Source organism: Typopeltis vanoorti, chromosome 10 (genome assembly GCF_054136105.1).
Source record: "Typopeltis vanoorti isolate ZY-2024b chromosome 10, IOZ_Tvanoo_1.0, whole genome shotgun sequence".
Lineage (NCBI taxonomy): Eukaryota > Metazoa > Arthropoda > Arachnida > Uropygi > Thelyphonidae > Typopeltis > Typopeltis vanoorti.
The window spans coordinates 48,011,328-48,029,928 of NC_143558.1; the positions used below are offsets into that span (position 1 = coordinate 48,011,328).

Consider the following 18,601-nt stretch of genomic DNA (forward strand, 5'->3'; position numbering starts at 1 on the left):
GTGAACTGTAGACTAAAATACACAAAGATTATTGAAGAAAAAATGAAAGAGCTTGAGAACAGGAACCAAACCTTGGAGATTCAGTGGCAAGCCTTAAAGAAAACACTGATTGATTCAGCCAGAGAGGCATGTGGTGAGGTTGTCTGTAAGGATAAAAAAATCAGAACTCCCTGGTGGACACAGGAAGTTAAAGAGGCAGTGAAGGAAAAGAAGAAAGCATATCAAAAGTTCCTGTCAAATAAGTCAGCTTGTGCTCTTAGAGAATATAGAGACAAATGCAAGAATGCTAAACAATGTGTAAAACTAGCAAAACAAAAGTCATGGCAGGACTTTGGCAAGAATATAGAAAATAAATATCAAGAAGGTGGCAAAATATTCTGGAGGTTGTTGAAGAAGCTTAGGAATGGAGGAAAGAGTGCTGTAAAAGGAGTTAGAGATGATACAGGTGACATGAAAACTGGAATAAAAGATATCCTTAAAGTATGGAGTAATTACTTTGAAAAACTGCTAAATGAAGCAAGCAGTGATGACAGCACAGTGGTAAAAAACACTGACCAGGCATGCAGGCAGGAATACATATCCATACTTGAAGTAGAAAAAGCCATCAAAGGCTTGAAATGTGGAAAGGCAGCTGGAGTAGATGATATTCGACCAGAAATGCTGAAGTATGGTGGTATAAGAGTCTTACAGTGGCTGCACTGCATAGTTCAGAACGCCTGGACAGAGGGACGAATTGCCGATGATTGGGGTAGAGCTCTCATAGTACCCATATATAATAAGGGAAATAAAACTGAATGTGAGAATTACAGAGGTATTTCCCTACTGAGTGTTCCTGGCAAAATCTATGCGAGTATACTTGAGAAACAGTTGAGAAGAATTGTGGAAGAAAAGCTTGGTGAAGAACAAGCTGGATTCAGGCCACATAGAGGCTGTCAGGATCAGATCTTCACTTTACGACAAATAGTCGAGAAAGCATGGGAATATAACAAAGATCTGTATTTAAGTTTTGTCGATTTGGAAAAGGCATATGATAAGGTGCCAAGAGAGAAGCTATACAATACGCTGTTATATGGTGTCAATGGGGCATTATATCAAGCAATACTTAGTCTTTATTTGAGTTGTAAGTCAGCAGTTAGAATTGAAGGAAGTACAGGAAGGTGGTTTAATGTTAAATCTGGTGTGAGACAAGGATGTACATTATCCCCTCTGTTATTCATTATCTATATGGATCACATTATGAAGGAAAGTGGTATTAAACATGATATCAAAATTGGAGATGTTAATGTCAGCTCTTTGCTTTATGCGGATGATGTTATACTTCTAAATAAATCCGCTACAAGTCTGCAAGATTCTCTGACTAAATTGAATAGCTGTTGTAATAGATATGGTATGAAGGTCAGCAATAAAAAGACAAAGACAATGAAAATAGGCAGAATCATTGAAAATGTCAACTGTGTTGTGAATGGAGAACCTGTGGAACAAGTAAAATATTTCAGCTACTTAGGCACACGATTTTTACTGAAGATGGTAAATTAAATATGGAAATAGACAACAGAATAAATTCATATGGAATAAGAGAGAAATTAGTCAGAACACTAAATTAGCTGTATACAAGACAGTGTTCAAACCAGTTTTAACTTATGGATCTAAGAGCTGGGTCAGAAGTATAACACTTGACCAAAGACTAGAGACCGCAGATATGAGAGTCCTGAGAAAGATTAGAGGCGTGAACAGATGGCATCAGTAGCAATATCATATTAAAAATGAGGATATTAGGAAAGACCTTGACATTGTCTGCATCCAGGAATTCGTTAGCAGAGCTAATCTCAGGTGGTATGGTCATTTAAACAGAATGGGCGAGGAAAGATTAGCAAAACAAGTGTTCTCTGCCAGGTTGGCAGGAAAACGACCCAGAGGAAGACCAAGATATAGGTGTGATATGGTACAAAGTGCCTTAGACGATAGAAATATAAGATTTGATAATGTTGGAGTCTTGACAAGTAACAGACTGATTTGGAGGAAAATTGTAGATAGGAAATTAATAATGATGTAATTTTTTCATGTTGTACTATCATATCCTGTACACCCCTTGTGGGTACATGGCAGGAATTTGATGATGATGACTTCTTTAAGGAAATTTATACATAAAAAAGACTAGTTTACAGCATATTTATAGAACACAAATAGATTATGTCTGCATGTGAACTGTTACAGAAAATGGAACTGGATAAGTCAACAGCCATCTCTCACAGAAAACTCCACCAGTTCTCATCCGATCACTGAAGTTAAACAGTATCGAGATCAGTTGAGGGATTGACTACCTGGTAATACTTAATACTGTTGGCAATTTTTTGTGTGCAAGAGGAGAGGTAATATGATAGAGATATATAAGTTGGTAGAGGGTTCTTGTCGTTTAATGTTGAAGAGGTTTTTCAAAGAATGTTGGGAGAGAGGAAGAGAACAAGAGATCATCCCTGGAAGCTGTAAAAGAAGGGTGTGAGCAAAGGAGCAAAAAAGCAGATTTTTTGAATAGAGAATGGTGATTGATTGGAATGCACTGCCTGAAGAGTGTGGTGTCTGAAGAGAATGTGAATGTATTTAAGGCATGATACGATGAGCTGTGTGTATGACAAGCAAGGGGACCTTCCACGAGGAGTCATAGACTCCTCGTGGAAGGTCCCCTTGAGAGTGTATGTGTGTATATATATATATATATATATATATATATATATATATATATATATATATATATTGAAAATTTTATCTTGGTCTGAGCTAATGCTTGAAGGGTGAAAATTTAGATTTGAGATGGATGTTTCTGTTTCAGCTTTACTCATGGGTTTAGCCTGTGGAAATGTCCATTATCCCTTACATGTGAATATTCACAAAAACTTAACTAAGTAAAAAAGTCAGTATAGCTGTTTTGCTTATTATTCTCGCTAAGAAATTTTTCAGTCATGGATCACCAATGACAATTAAAGATGCCACTGTTTGCAATAAGAAGTTGTTAAATCATAGTGCCAATGCCGTTTTCATGAGAAGCAACATTAATACAATGTGAATAAATGAAAATATGAAAATACAGATTGTTGAAACTATGCCAACAAAAAATAATATAGACTAATATGGTATATAATGAAATATTGCAGCAGTATTATATAAGGATGAAATAAAATTAAATGACATCATACTACAGTATCCAGAGTAATATTTAGATAGAGCAGATGAACACAGATGATTGATGGAGTGCATAAAACAAGCACAGTAGGGGAAGAAACCCTTTTCCCTAGTATATATTTAATTTACTGACTGATTGAAGAATAGCATAAAGATTGCTGTAGTGAGTATAGTTGGGAGGGGGGGGGGGGGGAATCCTCTATATTACTTAAATCATCAAAAAACTGATACATATAATATTAAAAATTTATTTAAATTGCAGAAATAAAAAATGTTGCCCTTGGAAAGTAATTAATTTCTGTTTTGTACCTAAAGCCAGCAGCAGATAGCATAACACAAATGAAACAATTTTTAAATTGTTTCTTTTTTTTAATTTTTACATAAAAATAAAAATGTTAAAACAAACCTTGGTGTGTAAAAATGCTAAACTCTTATTAACGTTTTCAATTTTGTGAACTCTCATTTTGCAGTGATTGGGTTTGCCTAATTTTTCCCCTGAGATTATTTCTAACAGCTTTAGTAACTTTTTTCCATCTGCCAGGTCTGTGAACAAATCTTCTACCTCCATTCTTGCCTGAAAAGTAAAAATAAATAAAAAAAATTTAGCCATTTTAATTTATGCTGCCTTTAACTTCGTACCAATAATACTATCTGCAAATTCATAAATTATTTTCTACTGCTCAATACCACAAGGGAAGTAAAATACAGAAAATTAATTCTAAAATTTCTGTTAAAAAATTGGGCCTTGTTTTTAAAAGTATTTGTGATTCTATTAAGGTAAGTAACAAACAATATTTGCGTACACATTGAAAATTGCTATCAGCCAAACAAGAGCATTCACATAAATCTTAAAACCACTTTCACTAATGCATGATGAAATATAATAACTGCATTCTGTTATTTATTACAATAAATTGCTCTAAATCTTTCTGTAATTCTATTAAGTTTTTTTGTGTTTTTGTGTTAACTTCTGTTAACATCTATCTAATATTTCTGTTATTAAGCGAGTCCTTAATATGTATGTGTGTGGTTCAGCAATTCAAGTTTCTATTAAATAATTGAGACTTTGTATTTAAAAGGATGCTTGAATTTATTTATACACATAAAGAACATTTGAGCATATTGGAAAATACCAACTGCTAAATATGCTTATATGCTAAATAATGAAATCTAGCTTTCTTTTGTATGTAATGAAATATAATACTTGGATTTGTTATTCTTGTTATTATTATTATTATTACGTGACACCTCCAAGGAGTCCAAAGACTCATCGAGGGAAGGCACCTACTCTACAACTCTCCATCTCCACCACTTAATCCACCAACTACAGCAAACCGGCACTACCATCATCACCTACACCAACACCATCTACTGCCCACTACCACCATCACTAATGGTTTTTATCTGTAAATTGCGTGTGTTCTCAAGGCTAATTTGTCTGTATGCAGGATGAAAAACCCGAGTTTCCAGGAGAAAAAATCTGCTATCTCCATATGAGATTGGCTAACTCACCTTCCATTGAAAAAAAACCATATAAAGATTCCTCTTGTGACAATGAGAATCGAACTTAGGCCTTTTCCAATCAAGGGAACCATCATTCTTGCAATTGCACTATGGAGGCACATTATTTATGAATAAAGATATTAATTTTACAGAGGCATTATTCATTATAGTGAGTTTTATAGTTCTTTCTACACATTCTGAAAGTCATGTCTCTACTATTATAATTCCCCACTTAAAACAGATATTTTCAGTGAAATAAAAACAAAAGATACTTTAAAGACTAATTTTATACCTGTTTCCCAAAATAATCTTTACCTGTTAAATACATTTTCTCTACCATGTAAAAAAAAAAGCTTTTCAAAGCTTTTCACTCACAGTAAAATGCTTCATATTGTTTTCAAAACCTCTGCTCTGACCTGCTTATCATTTTCAAAACAGATATCCTTGAGATGTGTCTATTTAGAAAATAACCAGAAGTCTGGTGGAGACAAGTCTAGGCTGTATGGAGGATGTTCTTTAACTTGATTCACTTCAACAGCTGTCATAAAAGATCAGATTTGAAATTGTATAATATCCTATCTACAGTCTGAACTTGATTCCATCATACTTCTAGTTATTTCAGAAATAACCAGAAGTGTGATGAGATGTGTCATCTTAAACTGAAGACATATCTCAAGAGTATACAATTTGGAAAGGACAACCAGATCACAGCAAAGGTGAGAAAATGGTTCCAAAGACAACCTCAGGAGTTTTATCATTGACAAGCCTTGAAAAGCTTTTTACACAGTGGAGAAATTATACTGAAAAGGAAGGAAGTTATGTTAAGAAATAGTGTATAAAAATAAACACCTCAAATTATCTTTTGTTCTTTTAAAGATTGGCATATCTCTTTTGAGTGGGAGTTTTGTTTAAGTGTTCTAGGTAGAAATCAAATGAAGGAAATGGATGGAAACCCATGGAAATCCTCTAATTGCTTGTATATTTTGTTCTATCACGTAAAATAACCACCATAAATAGTGAAGGTGAATCTCTCTTAGTGGTACATTAGAAAAACAAGGATATGATTTCAAAACTGATAGTGATGTCAGTTTTGAAATAAGGCAACGGAGTGTACTGTCCTCAGTAAAACTATGGATAGGATTTAAGATTAAAATGGACAAAAGTGCAGAGCCTTGAGGTATCATGGCACTGACAGAGAAATCTGATAAGAGGATATCATCCATGACACACAATGAATGACCAAAGAGGAAACTGGCAACTCAATCACAAAGAGTAGAAGGCAGACCATAAGATGCTAGCTTGGTAAGGAGGACTCTAAGTTATACTTGATTAAATGCCTGAATATTGTCAAGCACAACCACACAAATTTCTCTAAACTTTGCCATGGCATATGACCAAAGATAACGTTGGCTAGGAAATCTGCTGTAGAATATCCGTATTGGTGATCACTAATTAACTGGTAGGACTCCAGGTAGTGAAGAAGTCAGCTGTTTATGACTTTCTCCATTGTTCTTGAGAGAAATGCAATGAGGGTAACAAGTTGTTGTCTGACTGACTCTCATCTCCCTTTTTAAGGGATGGACTGAATATAAACTTGCGTACATGCCGCTAAATAAATGCAGACAAGTATGACAACTTGTATAAGCAATACAGCGAGAGTTAATTCTAGAGCATGAGTTTATAGCACAACCTGAAGGGTACTATCTGGATCAGGAAACTTATTAGTATCTAGGTTATTAATGATTTCTTTAACATCTTTCTTACTAAATATCAGGTGGCATACAGCGTGTTGTTCATAGTATAGCAAGAGGTATTTTCTTGAGTCATCTACACAAGAGGTGGAGGAGGACCTATGACAAGCAGTTAGCATTATCTTTCAGTGAGTTACTGTGGTACTAATTAGACATGAAAAAGGCAGTAGTATGGAAGGACAGAAGTTGTGTCTAATAATAATAGCCTTAGCAAGGGACTAGAAAGATCAAATGCTATTTGAGCAGGTTGGCCCTTCCAAAGTCAGATTTGGATTTGTTGATTTTTTTTTTTTTTTTTTTTTTTTTTTTTTTTTTTTTACATTTGTTGATTTTTTTATTCAGCCTCACACTTGGCCCACCTAGCAAAGGATGTGTGTGAGATTGAATTTTTTTTTTACTAGAGCCATTTGAGATATGCTGAATTTGTATCTTGGACTGCTTTTATATACTTGTTGGACAAGACTTGGACAGTGGTCAAGGATTTTGTGTGGAGGGGGGGGGGGGGGGGAATGAGGATCCTCATTCTAACAAGGGTTATTCAGTTTTTCAGTTGGAGCAAACATTTTGAATCATCTGATTCAAATGTTTTCTCCAACTGAAATTTGAATAATTGAAATGTGTTCGTGTTGAAGTTCCTGGAACAGAAAACTACTGGAATGCAACTGGAGTGCCAGGAGAACTAAACACCTATGTGGTTTATTTGGGATTTGGGGGGGGGGGGGTAAGAAAAGGACCATTAGGATAATAATGAGGATTATCCAGTTTTCTGGTTGAGAGAATAGTTGTGATGGGGGTAAGAAAATTTGGGAGGAGGTAAGAAAAGGACCATTAGGATAATGATGAGGATCATCCACTTTTCTGATTGAGAGAGTAGTTGTGATGAGAAACCCTTACTAATAGCAATAATTTGGCTTTCCTTCCAGCCTGATTGTGAAATTGGGAAAGAGATAAAAGTTTGCTTGTTATAACTTGCTCCAAGAAATTAAGAATAAACAGTTGCCATAAACAATAACTGCCTAATGATATTAATAAACATACTAAATAACTCATACTATTCACTGAAAAGAAAATCAAATCTACCTTCTGTAAAAAGGAATTCATCCATTTTGTAAATGTTTTCTTTTGAATATAGAGACGTTCCTCCTGTAAAGCCTTAATCCGGTCCGTCTCAAACTTGATGGCATTCTCCCTTTGCGACATTTTACGTTGGACTCATTCCTCCATAAGAATCACCCTGCAAATTAAGAGCAATAGTTGCAGAAATGTATTCATTTATTACTCTAATAATAATAATAATAAATAAGAACATAATTTTTCTTTTCATACCATATTTTAAAGGAAACTATAAAACTAATGTTTCATTATTATATCTAAGAGAAAAAAAATTACTGCAGCCAATCAGGAAATTACTTGGATAATCAGAAATAATTATGAACTCCTAAGACTTCTGTGGTTATGTGAAATTCTTGAGAGTACATATAACCCATAACAAATTAGGAAGAGCCTTTGTAACTCAGTCAGTATAGACAAAGCCCTTTGATCAGAAAGACCCAGGTTCGATTCCCATTCATGATGTGAGGAACTTTTAACTGGTCTCTTTCAACTAAAGATGAGTTAGCCGGTCTCATATGAAGGTAGAGGGTTTTTTCACCAGGAAACTTGGGTTTTCCATCCCTCAGAACAGGCAAACTGGCCCGTAAACACACACGGAGCTACAGTTATAAAATACATACTTGAAATCCCTCATTGGAAGACTCAACCAGTCCTAAGGGACAGTTAAGGAAAATTGGGGATATCCCACAGACAACAACAAGTTTGCATAGTTTCCATACCTAATTAGTGTACAACTTATAATCCCCTGAATAAGCAGCTTCCCAATACTCTGATGGAGTCTTAGGAAGTCTTTGTCTTAGTGAAACCAAGATCAATATAATACCCTATAGTTTAAAACTATGAAAGATTCACTAAACTTCGCATAGCAACTGGTATGAAACATCCCAAGAGAATTGAAAAATCTAAACACTATGCTGGTCAACTGAAAGTAGTATTCTTTTTTTGACAGAGAATGAACAACAGAACCATCTAAACACTGCTTCTGCCCTCTTAAGGTCTTTGGATGATGGTAGAAGAGATTGCTGACATGAAGAAATGAACAACCTCAACTTTACTAGATCAAGTTGCAAGGCTTGTTCACTGCTCTGCAAGAAACGGAAAATCACCTGGAGAAGATAAGCTAGGTTCAGAACTATATAAATATGCAGGAACAAGGCTCAAAGAAAGACTCCTATTATTTTTAAATAAAATCTATTCAACTGGTAACCCCCCCCCCCCCCAATAGAATGGAAAAAAGCAAATCTCTTCATCTCCAGCACACTGCCTTGCCTCAAGATCTCCCATATCATTTGTAGAATTACTAGATGATGGTCCCCAGGACTAGCAAAGAAAACTCTGGAATGAACTACAAACAAGTACCTGATCACAGATCTAACTATCAAACCACCAGGATTCAATCTATCCTGACACCTCTGGAGTCAGCTAAACAGATTCTGGACTAGACTCACTGTGCCCACTTATTACATCTGTGAAAAATTTCATAGTCACCATTTTGTGTGTGTGTGTGTGTGTGTGTGTGTGTGTGTGTGTGTGTGTGTGTGTGTGTGTGTGTGTGTGTGTGTGTGTGTGTGTGTGTGTGTTGTGCAGACTATGAATCACATCACTGACTGCCCCAATAACATCCTTTCTTGGAGGCTTCAGGAATTTGCATTTACTCCCAAGACAGTGCCATCAACTGGTTAACTGAACTCAGTCTGTATATAGTTTTGATCAATGGTTTCTTGTATTTTCCTCATATGCTAAATAAATAAAAGAAATGTGTACTGCATATAAGCTAACTGTGGCATCAATGACTGAAAATGGTTTAACAATGGAAGCCTGATAGCAAATGTACTGATTATTATAATAAATTTAGTTTAATCCTTTATCCAAGTGTGAGCAACACAAGGGTTGTGCCTGAAAGTATCTTCAGGACTGGGGTAAGGTGGTACAACACCAGGCAACTCATTGCAAGGTGGAACAAGCTAACATCACTCCTAAGTATCTCCCATAATGCAAAACACATCTCCTTGCAGATATGTATAATGCTATGCATTAAGGGAAGGGCCACTACCCAGACTAGTTTCGACCATTATTGAAGTCTCTTCAGTGGGAGCCAGGCCCAAGTGGAGATACCAGGCAGAAGCATTAGCAAGGTCATCTCTACCTATAGGAGTTGCCAAACAGTGTGCCACCTTTTTATTAAATTACTCTGGATTTAGAGAAAGATGTTGAAAGTTTATTTTTCACTTGGTTAGACTATAATAAATTTAGTTTAATCCTTTATCCAAGTGTGAGCAACACAAGGTTTGCACCTGAAAGTATCTTCAGGACTGGTGGTAATAAAGGTCGAAACTAGTCTGGGTAGTGGCCCTTCCCTTAATGCATAACATTATACATATCCGCAATGAGATGTGTTTTGCATTATGGGAGATACTTAGGAGTGATGTTAGCTTGCTCCACCTTGCAACGAGTTTCCCGGTGTTGTACCACCTTACCCCAGTCCTGAAGATACTTTCAGGCGCAAGCCTTGTGTTGCTCACACTTGGATAAAGGATTAAACTAAATTTATTATAGTCTAACCAAGTGAAAAATAAACTTTCAACGTGCTGATTATTAGTAGGAATTATGTTTAAAATTATCTAATGTGTATTATATTCACGGTCCATATAAGAATTCTGATGAATGATGACCAAACTTGAAGTCATGGCCCATGGCCTTCCTTCACTGTGTCTCCGGAATACTGTTTCTGAATATTGGAATTTTATATAGTCTATGAATCACATGCAACCATCTGGCTACCTTCACCTGACTTGGACCAGCCTCTAGTCTTACAATGACTTGCCACCTGAATTCATCAGTTAAAATGTCTTGCATTTAACTAATTCTGTTTCATGTCTTGTTCTCACTCCAGACACAAAATGGAAAACCACTCCAAAATGCCTGTTTAATGCCATGGTGCATTCATATATATAGCTAGCACTGATTTGTATATGATAACCACACTAGGCATCACTTTTTAGATAATGTACCTGACTTTTGTTCCCCCCACCACCACCAAATTGTTATTTTTATCTTTGTTCCTTAATTTTATGGAAATCAGTATAATTTGCTATGGACTTATAAACTTTCACAAGAGGGGAATCAACATAAAAATAAAGGAAGGGAAAACTGTTTGAAAAGAACTTAAATGGAGAGGCAACAGTAATAACTGATAATAAACAATGCTAGAGTTATGACAACCAAGTGGTAGTTACAAAACTAATCCTAGTGATACCTCTGCAGATATAGTACCATGACAACTAAGTATATCAATTATCAACTACTGTTTGTTCTATTTTTAACATTTTACATTTCTGAAATTCATAATTATTTAAATAGTAAATTATTCACAGTTATTCATATTTTATAAATCATAATTTAAAAGAGAATTTCCTCAAGTGAGAAAATCAATTATCAAAATAACTACTCTATACAAAATCTATAGGGAATAATCTCCTCTGCATTTTGAGTTTAGAAAGCCTAATTAATATTTTAAAAAAAAAGCTGAAATAGTCCATCAAAGCCATACAAAGAGAACTGGGATTTGTCCCTTGACAAACAAAACAAACAAAAATTGCAGTGAATTGTAGTTAACTTAATCAAAGCGATGCACTTAAACATACTGGCAAAATACCATCTGTTTTATAGTTATCTTTAAGAATGAAATTGTACATCAGGTACATTAAATTTTAAGGGACTCCATAAATGTAGCTTTATTGATATTAATGTTCAAGTACATTGACAACTAACATATCAAACGTTAGTTGATATGTTAAAAAGAAGACAGAAAAATGAAGACAGAAAAGCTAAAAAGAAGACAGAAAAATGAAATACTAGTAAATTTTAAGATTTCCCAACTCTACTTCTCGTCTCACATTTAACCACACTGAGTTTGTTACTGTAAGTAAAACATTACCCACTTTGAATAAGGTGTGTTTTTTTTTCATGAGATAATTTTTTTTGAGAAGCAGGGTAGTAAGAAAAGTCATCAAAAATCAGTTGAACAATATGATCTTAAGCAGTATCAAAGACATTTTACAGCACTTTTCTTCTCCACAGTTTTCATTCTCAAATTCGTTTTGTTCTAATTGTGCCAAAATTGTCAGGGGACCTGAAACAATCAGACTGAAGTCTCGCTAGACTAAAATCTGATTCCCTCTTTCTCAAAATCTCTCCCTACATTTTAAGATGGCAAGGGAGGAGGTTCAAGAAGAGGAAGTCATTTCCTCTACAAGTTATATCATCCAGCTGATTATGACTAAATTTATGGAACAGTTATTTCTTAAGTTGTATTAAATTCACTCCACTCAGAGTTAAATGAAGGAGGAAGGCTTTCTGAGGAGGGATCATATCTTCCACATATGCCTATAGGTCACATTTTAAAGCTGCTGATAAATGTTTAAAATTTTGAAATATAGTCAATTTCATATGTTGCTTTAGGTGCCCTGACAACCCCTACATATATGAACAAAAACTAAGGGCAAAATTGTACAGAAGGAATAAAAAAAATCATCTCTCGTAATTGTGGAAGGGAACCTTACATCACATCTACCATCCACACTAAGCTATCTACTTCTAACAGTACAGTAACGAGGGTATGAAGCACCTGTGGCAGGTATCTAACTTGCACCCCCTAACCCAAAAATGACAAAAATATAAATGTAACAAGTTAAATTTTATTAAATGCAATATGTTAAATACTTACTATTAACACCATCAAAATGAGTTGTAGTGTGTTGCAGAATTTGTGTCTAAAGCAGCGTATTGCCGAAATTTAAAAATACAATATAAAATAGCCGACTTTTATATCTATTTATTTTTAACGTTTTGCGCCTCAAACCTAGTTGAGCCCATGGTGGGCACCTCTTTCGCCATGCCCTCGTTAGGGCATTAACTTCTAATAGTATTTTTGTCTACTCTCTCTCTCTCTCTCTCTGTGTGCGTGTGTATATGTGTGTGTTCTCTTGCCAGTTTTCCCAGACGTAGGATGAAAAATCCTGCGCTTCCAAGAAGAAAAAAAAAGTTCTGCTACTTCCATATAAGATTGGCTAACTCACCTGAGTTGAAAAAGTACATATAAAGATTCTTTTCTTATCATGATAGGATCAAACTCGCATCTTTTTCAATGAAAGAGTGCACTGTCCCACTATTTGTGTACCATAGATGAGATGGGAGTGTTTCTCTGTTCATTGATCTGAATAACAGCATTTCTTCATTTTATCTACATTTTTAAGGAAAATTTCTGTTGATATTAAATTTCTATCTCCTTGGCTTTTTTTTTTTTTTTTAAAGATGTTACTTGTTAAATATCTGTACACATTTTGACAAGCCAAATCAACTTGAGATGGAATGTGCTGGACACAGATTGTTGGTGAATAAAATTACTAGGAAGGGGGGGGAGCTAATGGCTGTATTAATCATACATAAGTAGTTGCACATTAAGTAGTTGGTTGCAATGACACATTAAATGAAAACTAAAAACAGAGAATCTCATGTGCTTTAAATTATTTGTAAAAAGTTACTTGTTCTTAAAACAGTTTCCAATAATTTGTTATATAAAAATCATCCTAGGGTTTAGTGGAATGAAAACAGCAGCACAATAAAATAATTGTCCCAAAATATTGGAACAATTAAACACAGGTTTAGTTGTCCCAATATTTTGTCTCTGTCACAGAGATACCATCTGAGATATATCGAAATTTTAATAACCCACACAAAAAGTAAGTGGAAATTGTCAGGCTAGAAGTCTAATGTCCCAGGAGGGGAGGGAAACCAAATCCTACATACATGTTTAATATTAAATCTTTATTTATATGATAGTATGACTTTGATGAAAAGAAGCTATATATATATATATACACACACACACACACACACACACACACACACACACACGAGTATATATATATATAAATTGTCTCTGTCATAGGAACATCATCTGGGATATAATATTGTAATAAAATTATAATAACACCATCTTAAAAACTTTACTTATACACACGCTTGCCATAAATACTGTTACAACTTCCACATACCACCACTCTGACACAGAATTGTGCGAGTCTGGTTCCATTAGCGGCACTTTGCACAGCCAACTTTCTCGTGTTTATCAGTAGATAGAGCTATCTAGCTGCACAGGGTAGCATGTGAGAAGATTAGAGAACCATATAGCTGTAATAGCACTTCACAAGATTAGAATGCAGCAACCTATTATTTTCAACATGCTAAAAATACACAGGATAAGTAGGGCGTTTGTTTATGACTGCCAAAGAACAGGTTGATTATGCTGCATTAGGACGCAACAGTTTGTGAGGGCTATGAAAGCATGCCTCTGTTGTAATCCCTGCGAGAATGCAGAAAGTGATGTCGCAAGAGATGAACGTTTCTCAGGAAATGACGTCATGTGTACTAACTGATGACCTGGGGATGACAACCTATTGTTGTTCTACTGGACACTTCCTAACACAACTTATGCAGCAGAGGGTGATAAAATCAAAGGCACTTCTCCAGCAGTATGCAAACAACAGCCATAGAGATATCCTCTTCAGAAATGAAATTTTCACAATTAAAGAGTTGTTTAACCTCCAAAACGATTATTCAAAATGGGCATTTGTCCCAGATGGTTGCATAGCACCCAGGATTCAGAGAGTTCATCACCCTCCATCAGTGACGGTTTGGTGTGGGATGACATATCAAGGGTATCGAAGTTGCATTTCTGCAACAACCTGTGATACGGTCCCTAAAAAACACCTTGTTTCACAGTAGGCAGTGGACTTTCCAACAGGACTCAGTCCCTGCACACAAGGCAAGGACCACACAACAGTGGCTGGAAGTTAATGTGCCTGAACACATATCACCATCTGATTGGCCGTCTGGAAGGACAGATCTGAATCTGCTGAACTTCAAATTGTGGTAGGAGCTTGAGAAAGTAGCCTGCAAGAAATGACACCTGAGCAAAGCCAGCCTGAAGGTGGATTTGGAGCAAACAGTGGCAGCATTTATGTTGAATGTTGTGCATGCCACCATCGATTATGTGGCTTCACAGACTTCAGGAGTGAGTGAAGGTAAAAGAGGGACATTTCAAACATTGAGTGCTGTTATATGCACATTATACATGTGGTTTGTATGTGCTAAAAGCTGTAAATGATTTACTGATCGAGTGTTCAAGTTGTAACAGTATTTATGGCTAGATTGGATATTATCGTAAGGCTGTAAATTTTCAAAATGTATTTTAAATCGGCTTCACTACTTCGTTTTTTTATCCGAACAAGATGAAAAGAAAATAAGCTCTGTAAAATAATAATAAAAATAAAATAAAATAAAAATTAGAAACATACGGTTAACAGAAAAGCTCCCACATGGTCCGTGTATACATACATAAATCAATCCTCAATGTCTACACGATACTAAAGTGTTATGGAGAAAGCGAACAAACTATTCGCTTTCTCCATAACACTTCTGAAACCTGTGATGAAATGAGTGTTATTTAATACTGCCAATTCTCTCTCTCTCTCTCTGTTCTAAATCCAAAGAAATTTAATTCCACGTAACAACTGCTGAAAGGACGGGGGTATGTGTTGCCTTTTATGCGCTTAGCATTTTGATACCTCTCAAAGCTTCGGATCACTTTACTATTGTGGCAACAATTTGCAAGATGTTATCAAAGTCATCTCCATAAGCATTTCGTCAAGAATATACAATTACATTTCTATTTCATCTGAACATAAAGCGATCATAAATTATTTGGGGAAACCTGAACATAAAATCGAAACTGGAGGAAGCGATCATAAATTATTTGGGGAAACCTGAACATAAAATCGAAACTGGAGGAAGCGATCATTTTAAGAAGTCAAAGCTAATTTTTACTGAGAAGTGCACAAATAAATATACGATAATGAAGAATTCGACTGTTAAAATATAATTAAAGCGCTATATACATTCTAGAAGGACCATACGTGTAATTTGTTTGGCAGGTCTTTTTAGTCGTTTTTTTAATTATCTCTGTTTTTCTGTTATAAATATTAATATCCTTGACATCTTTTATAACAGATGAGAGCGTGTACCAATCATTTTCGATAAGTGACAGGCGAAGACTTGGAAAGGGTGTGTCACTTCTCGGCATGTCACTCTAAAAACGTAATTAGCATGAGCTGCAAATTACATTTTATCAGGGTATTACATTAAATCCCTGAAAAACAACAGGAGCATAATACAACTGTATTTTCTATACACGTTCTATATTTTCAGTGTAAATATACAAGTCAATAAAGATTCAGTACACAGTAGTTTTAAGTACAGCTAGTTTAACACATCGATTGCTAGTTGCTGTCCTAATTAGCATTCAGCCAAGAAAAAGAAAAAAAAAATCAATGAAAAGAAACTAACCAACCAGTCTACCTTAATCAAGGGTGTGGAGAATCCTGCCTATGTCAAGCAAATATGTTGTCAGAAGGGGTAACTTTAAAAAAAAAATGGCACAGTTAGTGACCATCATAAAAAAAAAATAATAATAATAATAAAATAAAAGCCATTTTGGCCCAGAAACAAGCTATTGCGCAAAGCTGCAATACATGAAATGTATTTTTTGTGACTAAAAAAATAGTCACCTGCACAAAGTCTCGAACAACCTAAATTACAGATAAGCAAATCAGTCATTTGATGTGGTTCACGAGAGGAAAAAAAGCTAAACAATAAACACTTTAATAATTGAATAACTAATAATCATAACAAACGAAAGAAGTGACACTAACGTTATAGGCTTAATAACTCTAATTATCTAAAAGAAATTTTGATGTATGAAAAAAATAATGCTAGCAGAACCAAATAAGGCATTTATTTCCACCAGTACAAAACCTATAGAAACAATCTCGAATTAGGAATTAATAAACTACAAATCCGGAATTAATAAACTACAGATGGCAAATCTGGTTACTTCTCAACTCTTCTATATGTAAAACTAAATACCAATCAGAGCACTAAAACTCTTGTTATTACAACAATTTTTATGCTAGTTTTATAATCAAAATTATTTTTCTTATTTAAAGTACTGACTTTTGTAATGTTTAAAACTAAGTACTTAGACGTGTTAAACTTAAGTATAAAAATTAATATTAAAAAATGGCCAAAAAAAAAAGACAGAAATACCGAGTATAAACAATGCTTTACGACACAATAAGGAAAATGTGGAGCGCCTGGACACATATATAAGTATAGACAGCTTCCTAATATGATCATCATGTTTTTCTAAGCAAACAAGACTCCAACACTTCTTTCTAATGTATCAAAAACCAAGGGTCGAGAACTGCACGTACAACTCGTGATTAAATGATCCATGAACAAGAACCGGTAAGTGTTGCGGGCATACTTCAAGATCTTATCGAACCATCGCATGTGACGAAAAGATTAAAATAAGTGCTAAATTATGTCGGAGAAGAGCTAGCCTAGAAAGCAATACAGTACTAAAAATGTTCTCCCTTTGTAAAATGTGGTCAGCGCTCAAGAATCAGATGAAAAGAACAATTTATACAAAGGCAAAGAACTAAAAAGTTAAAAATTAATCTCAGCTTTAATTACGTTGCTTTTTATTTCAAAATCGGTAACGTATTAATAATAAAGAAGAATAGGTTACGAAATGTTGAACAACCAGATTCCTTCAACGTATCGTAGGTGATAAAGATTGAACAGTCAGAAGAAATTTGTTACTATCTGCTTAATTATTAACTACGCGTTATAATTCTTCGGAAATACTGATGGTAAGGTTGGAATATAGCCGAGGTAGCGTTATGAGATCAGTATATTATGGCAATTAATTCTATGTGTACAGTGTGTTTGCGGGATAAAAACCCAGTTTCTGGAGGGGGGGGGGGGGGAATCGACTACCGCATAAGACAGTTAACTCATCTTCAGCTGAAAAAAAAAAAAGCTTTACTAAAGATTCTTCATGTCTCAAATAGCATTCGAACCAAGGTCTTTCCAACTGAAAATTGTTGGTGAGTAAAGAAGTAATAAGGATGAACGAAGTATATAAGGAGTTAATTTTATCCAGAAACTGAAGTAGTTCTGCTTCAGAGCGAGACCAAATTGCAAAGACGTCATCCACAAAACGTAGCCAAATACGACGTGGAGAAGAAATTGTGTTAGAAATCCAATTTCTAACCATAAAATAATTAGGCAAAGCACGTAATATAATTTGTACACTGCCTTCAAACTAGCCAGAAAATTGACATATTTTTTACCACCTATCAGAGGTACATTATCACCTTTATCCTTGCATGGTGTTTATCAAATACCCAGTTCTTGTCATCTTTGCTACTTTGGGACAGACTGGCACTCTGCTACTATAAGAAGCTAAGAACATGACGATTATATAAGATTTCTGAATTCTGAAGGTAAATGAACACTAGACACAGAGTTCAATGGAACCGTACCAAGATGCTACACTACAATAGATTCAAATATGATCATCTATTTTTGTGAATCGTGTGAAGCACTACGCTACCGTTCTAATCTTAATTGGTCAGACTATGCCTATTTCTAAGTTTTGGGAAGAGATTGCTGTTAATCGTGTATAATTTTTATAATTCTATTTATTTATTATTTTTAAATTAATTACTTAATTATACATCTATTCTCACGTCTCTGAACACTAGTAATGTTTCCGCCTACTGCGCAGCTGTGACCGAGACACGTGATATTATACATGTGCTGTATGACTCGTTCTTGTATTCAGAATTTGAATGTCGTTACCAGTTTTTCTGTGTTCTCTCTGAAAGAAGCTCATAATACGGAGGCTGTTCAATAAGTTATAAGACTATATTTATACAGAAAACAGATTACCTTTAATCGTCATCATTTACATGGTCTTTTTCGAAGTAACTACCGTGAGACGCGATGCATTTGTCCCAACGTTGCATCCACTTCTTAAACACATGTGAAAGTCCATTTTTTGAGAGTTCTTTCAAAACCGCCTCCGCAGCTTTTACACATGCTTTGTTGCTTTCGAAATGGCGGCCTCTTAGTGGTTTATTGAGCTGAGG

General features: G+C 35.1%; 1 protein-coding gene across 1 annotated transcript in view; it reads right to left on the bottom strand.

Moving 5' to 3' along the window:
* Positions 1-18,601, bottom strand: part of kst (spectrin beta chain, non-erythrocytic 5 kst) — a 687,893-nt gene that overhangs the window by 571,256 nt on the left and 98,036 nt on the right. The window contains exons 2-3 of the mRNA XM_090398802.1: positions 7,512-7,665; positions 3,584-3,751 (exon numbers count right to left, since the gene is read on the bottom strand). Of these exons, the coding sequence (XP_090254928.1) occupies positions 3,584-3,751; positions 7,512-7,631 (288 nt within the window). The 5' untranslated portion in view covers positions 7,632-7,665. The remainder of the gene's footprint in view (positions 1-3,583; positions 3,752-7,511; positions 7,666-18,601) is intronic.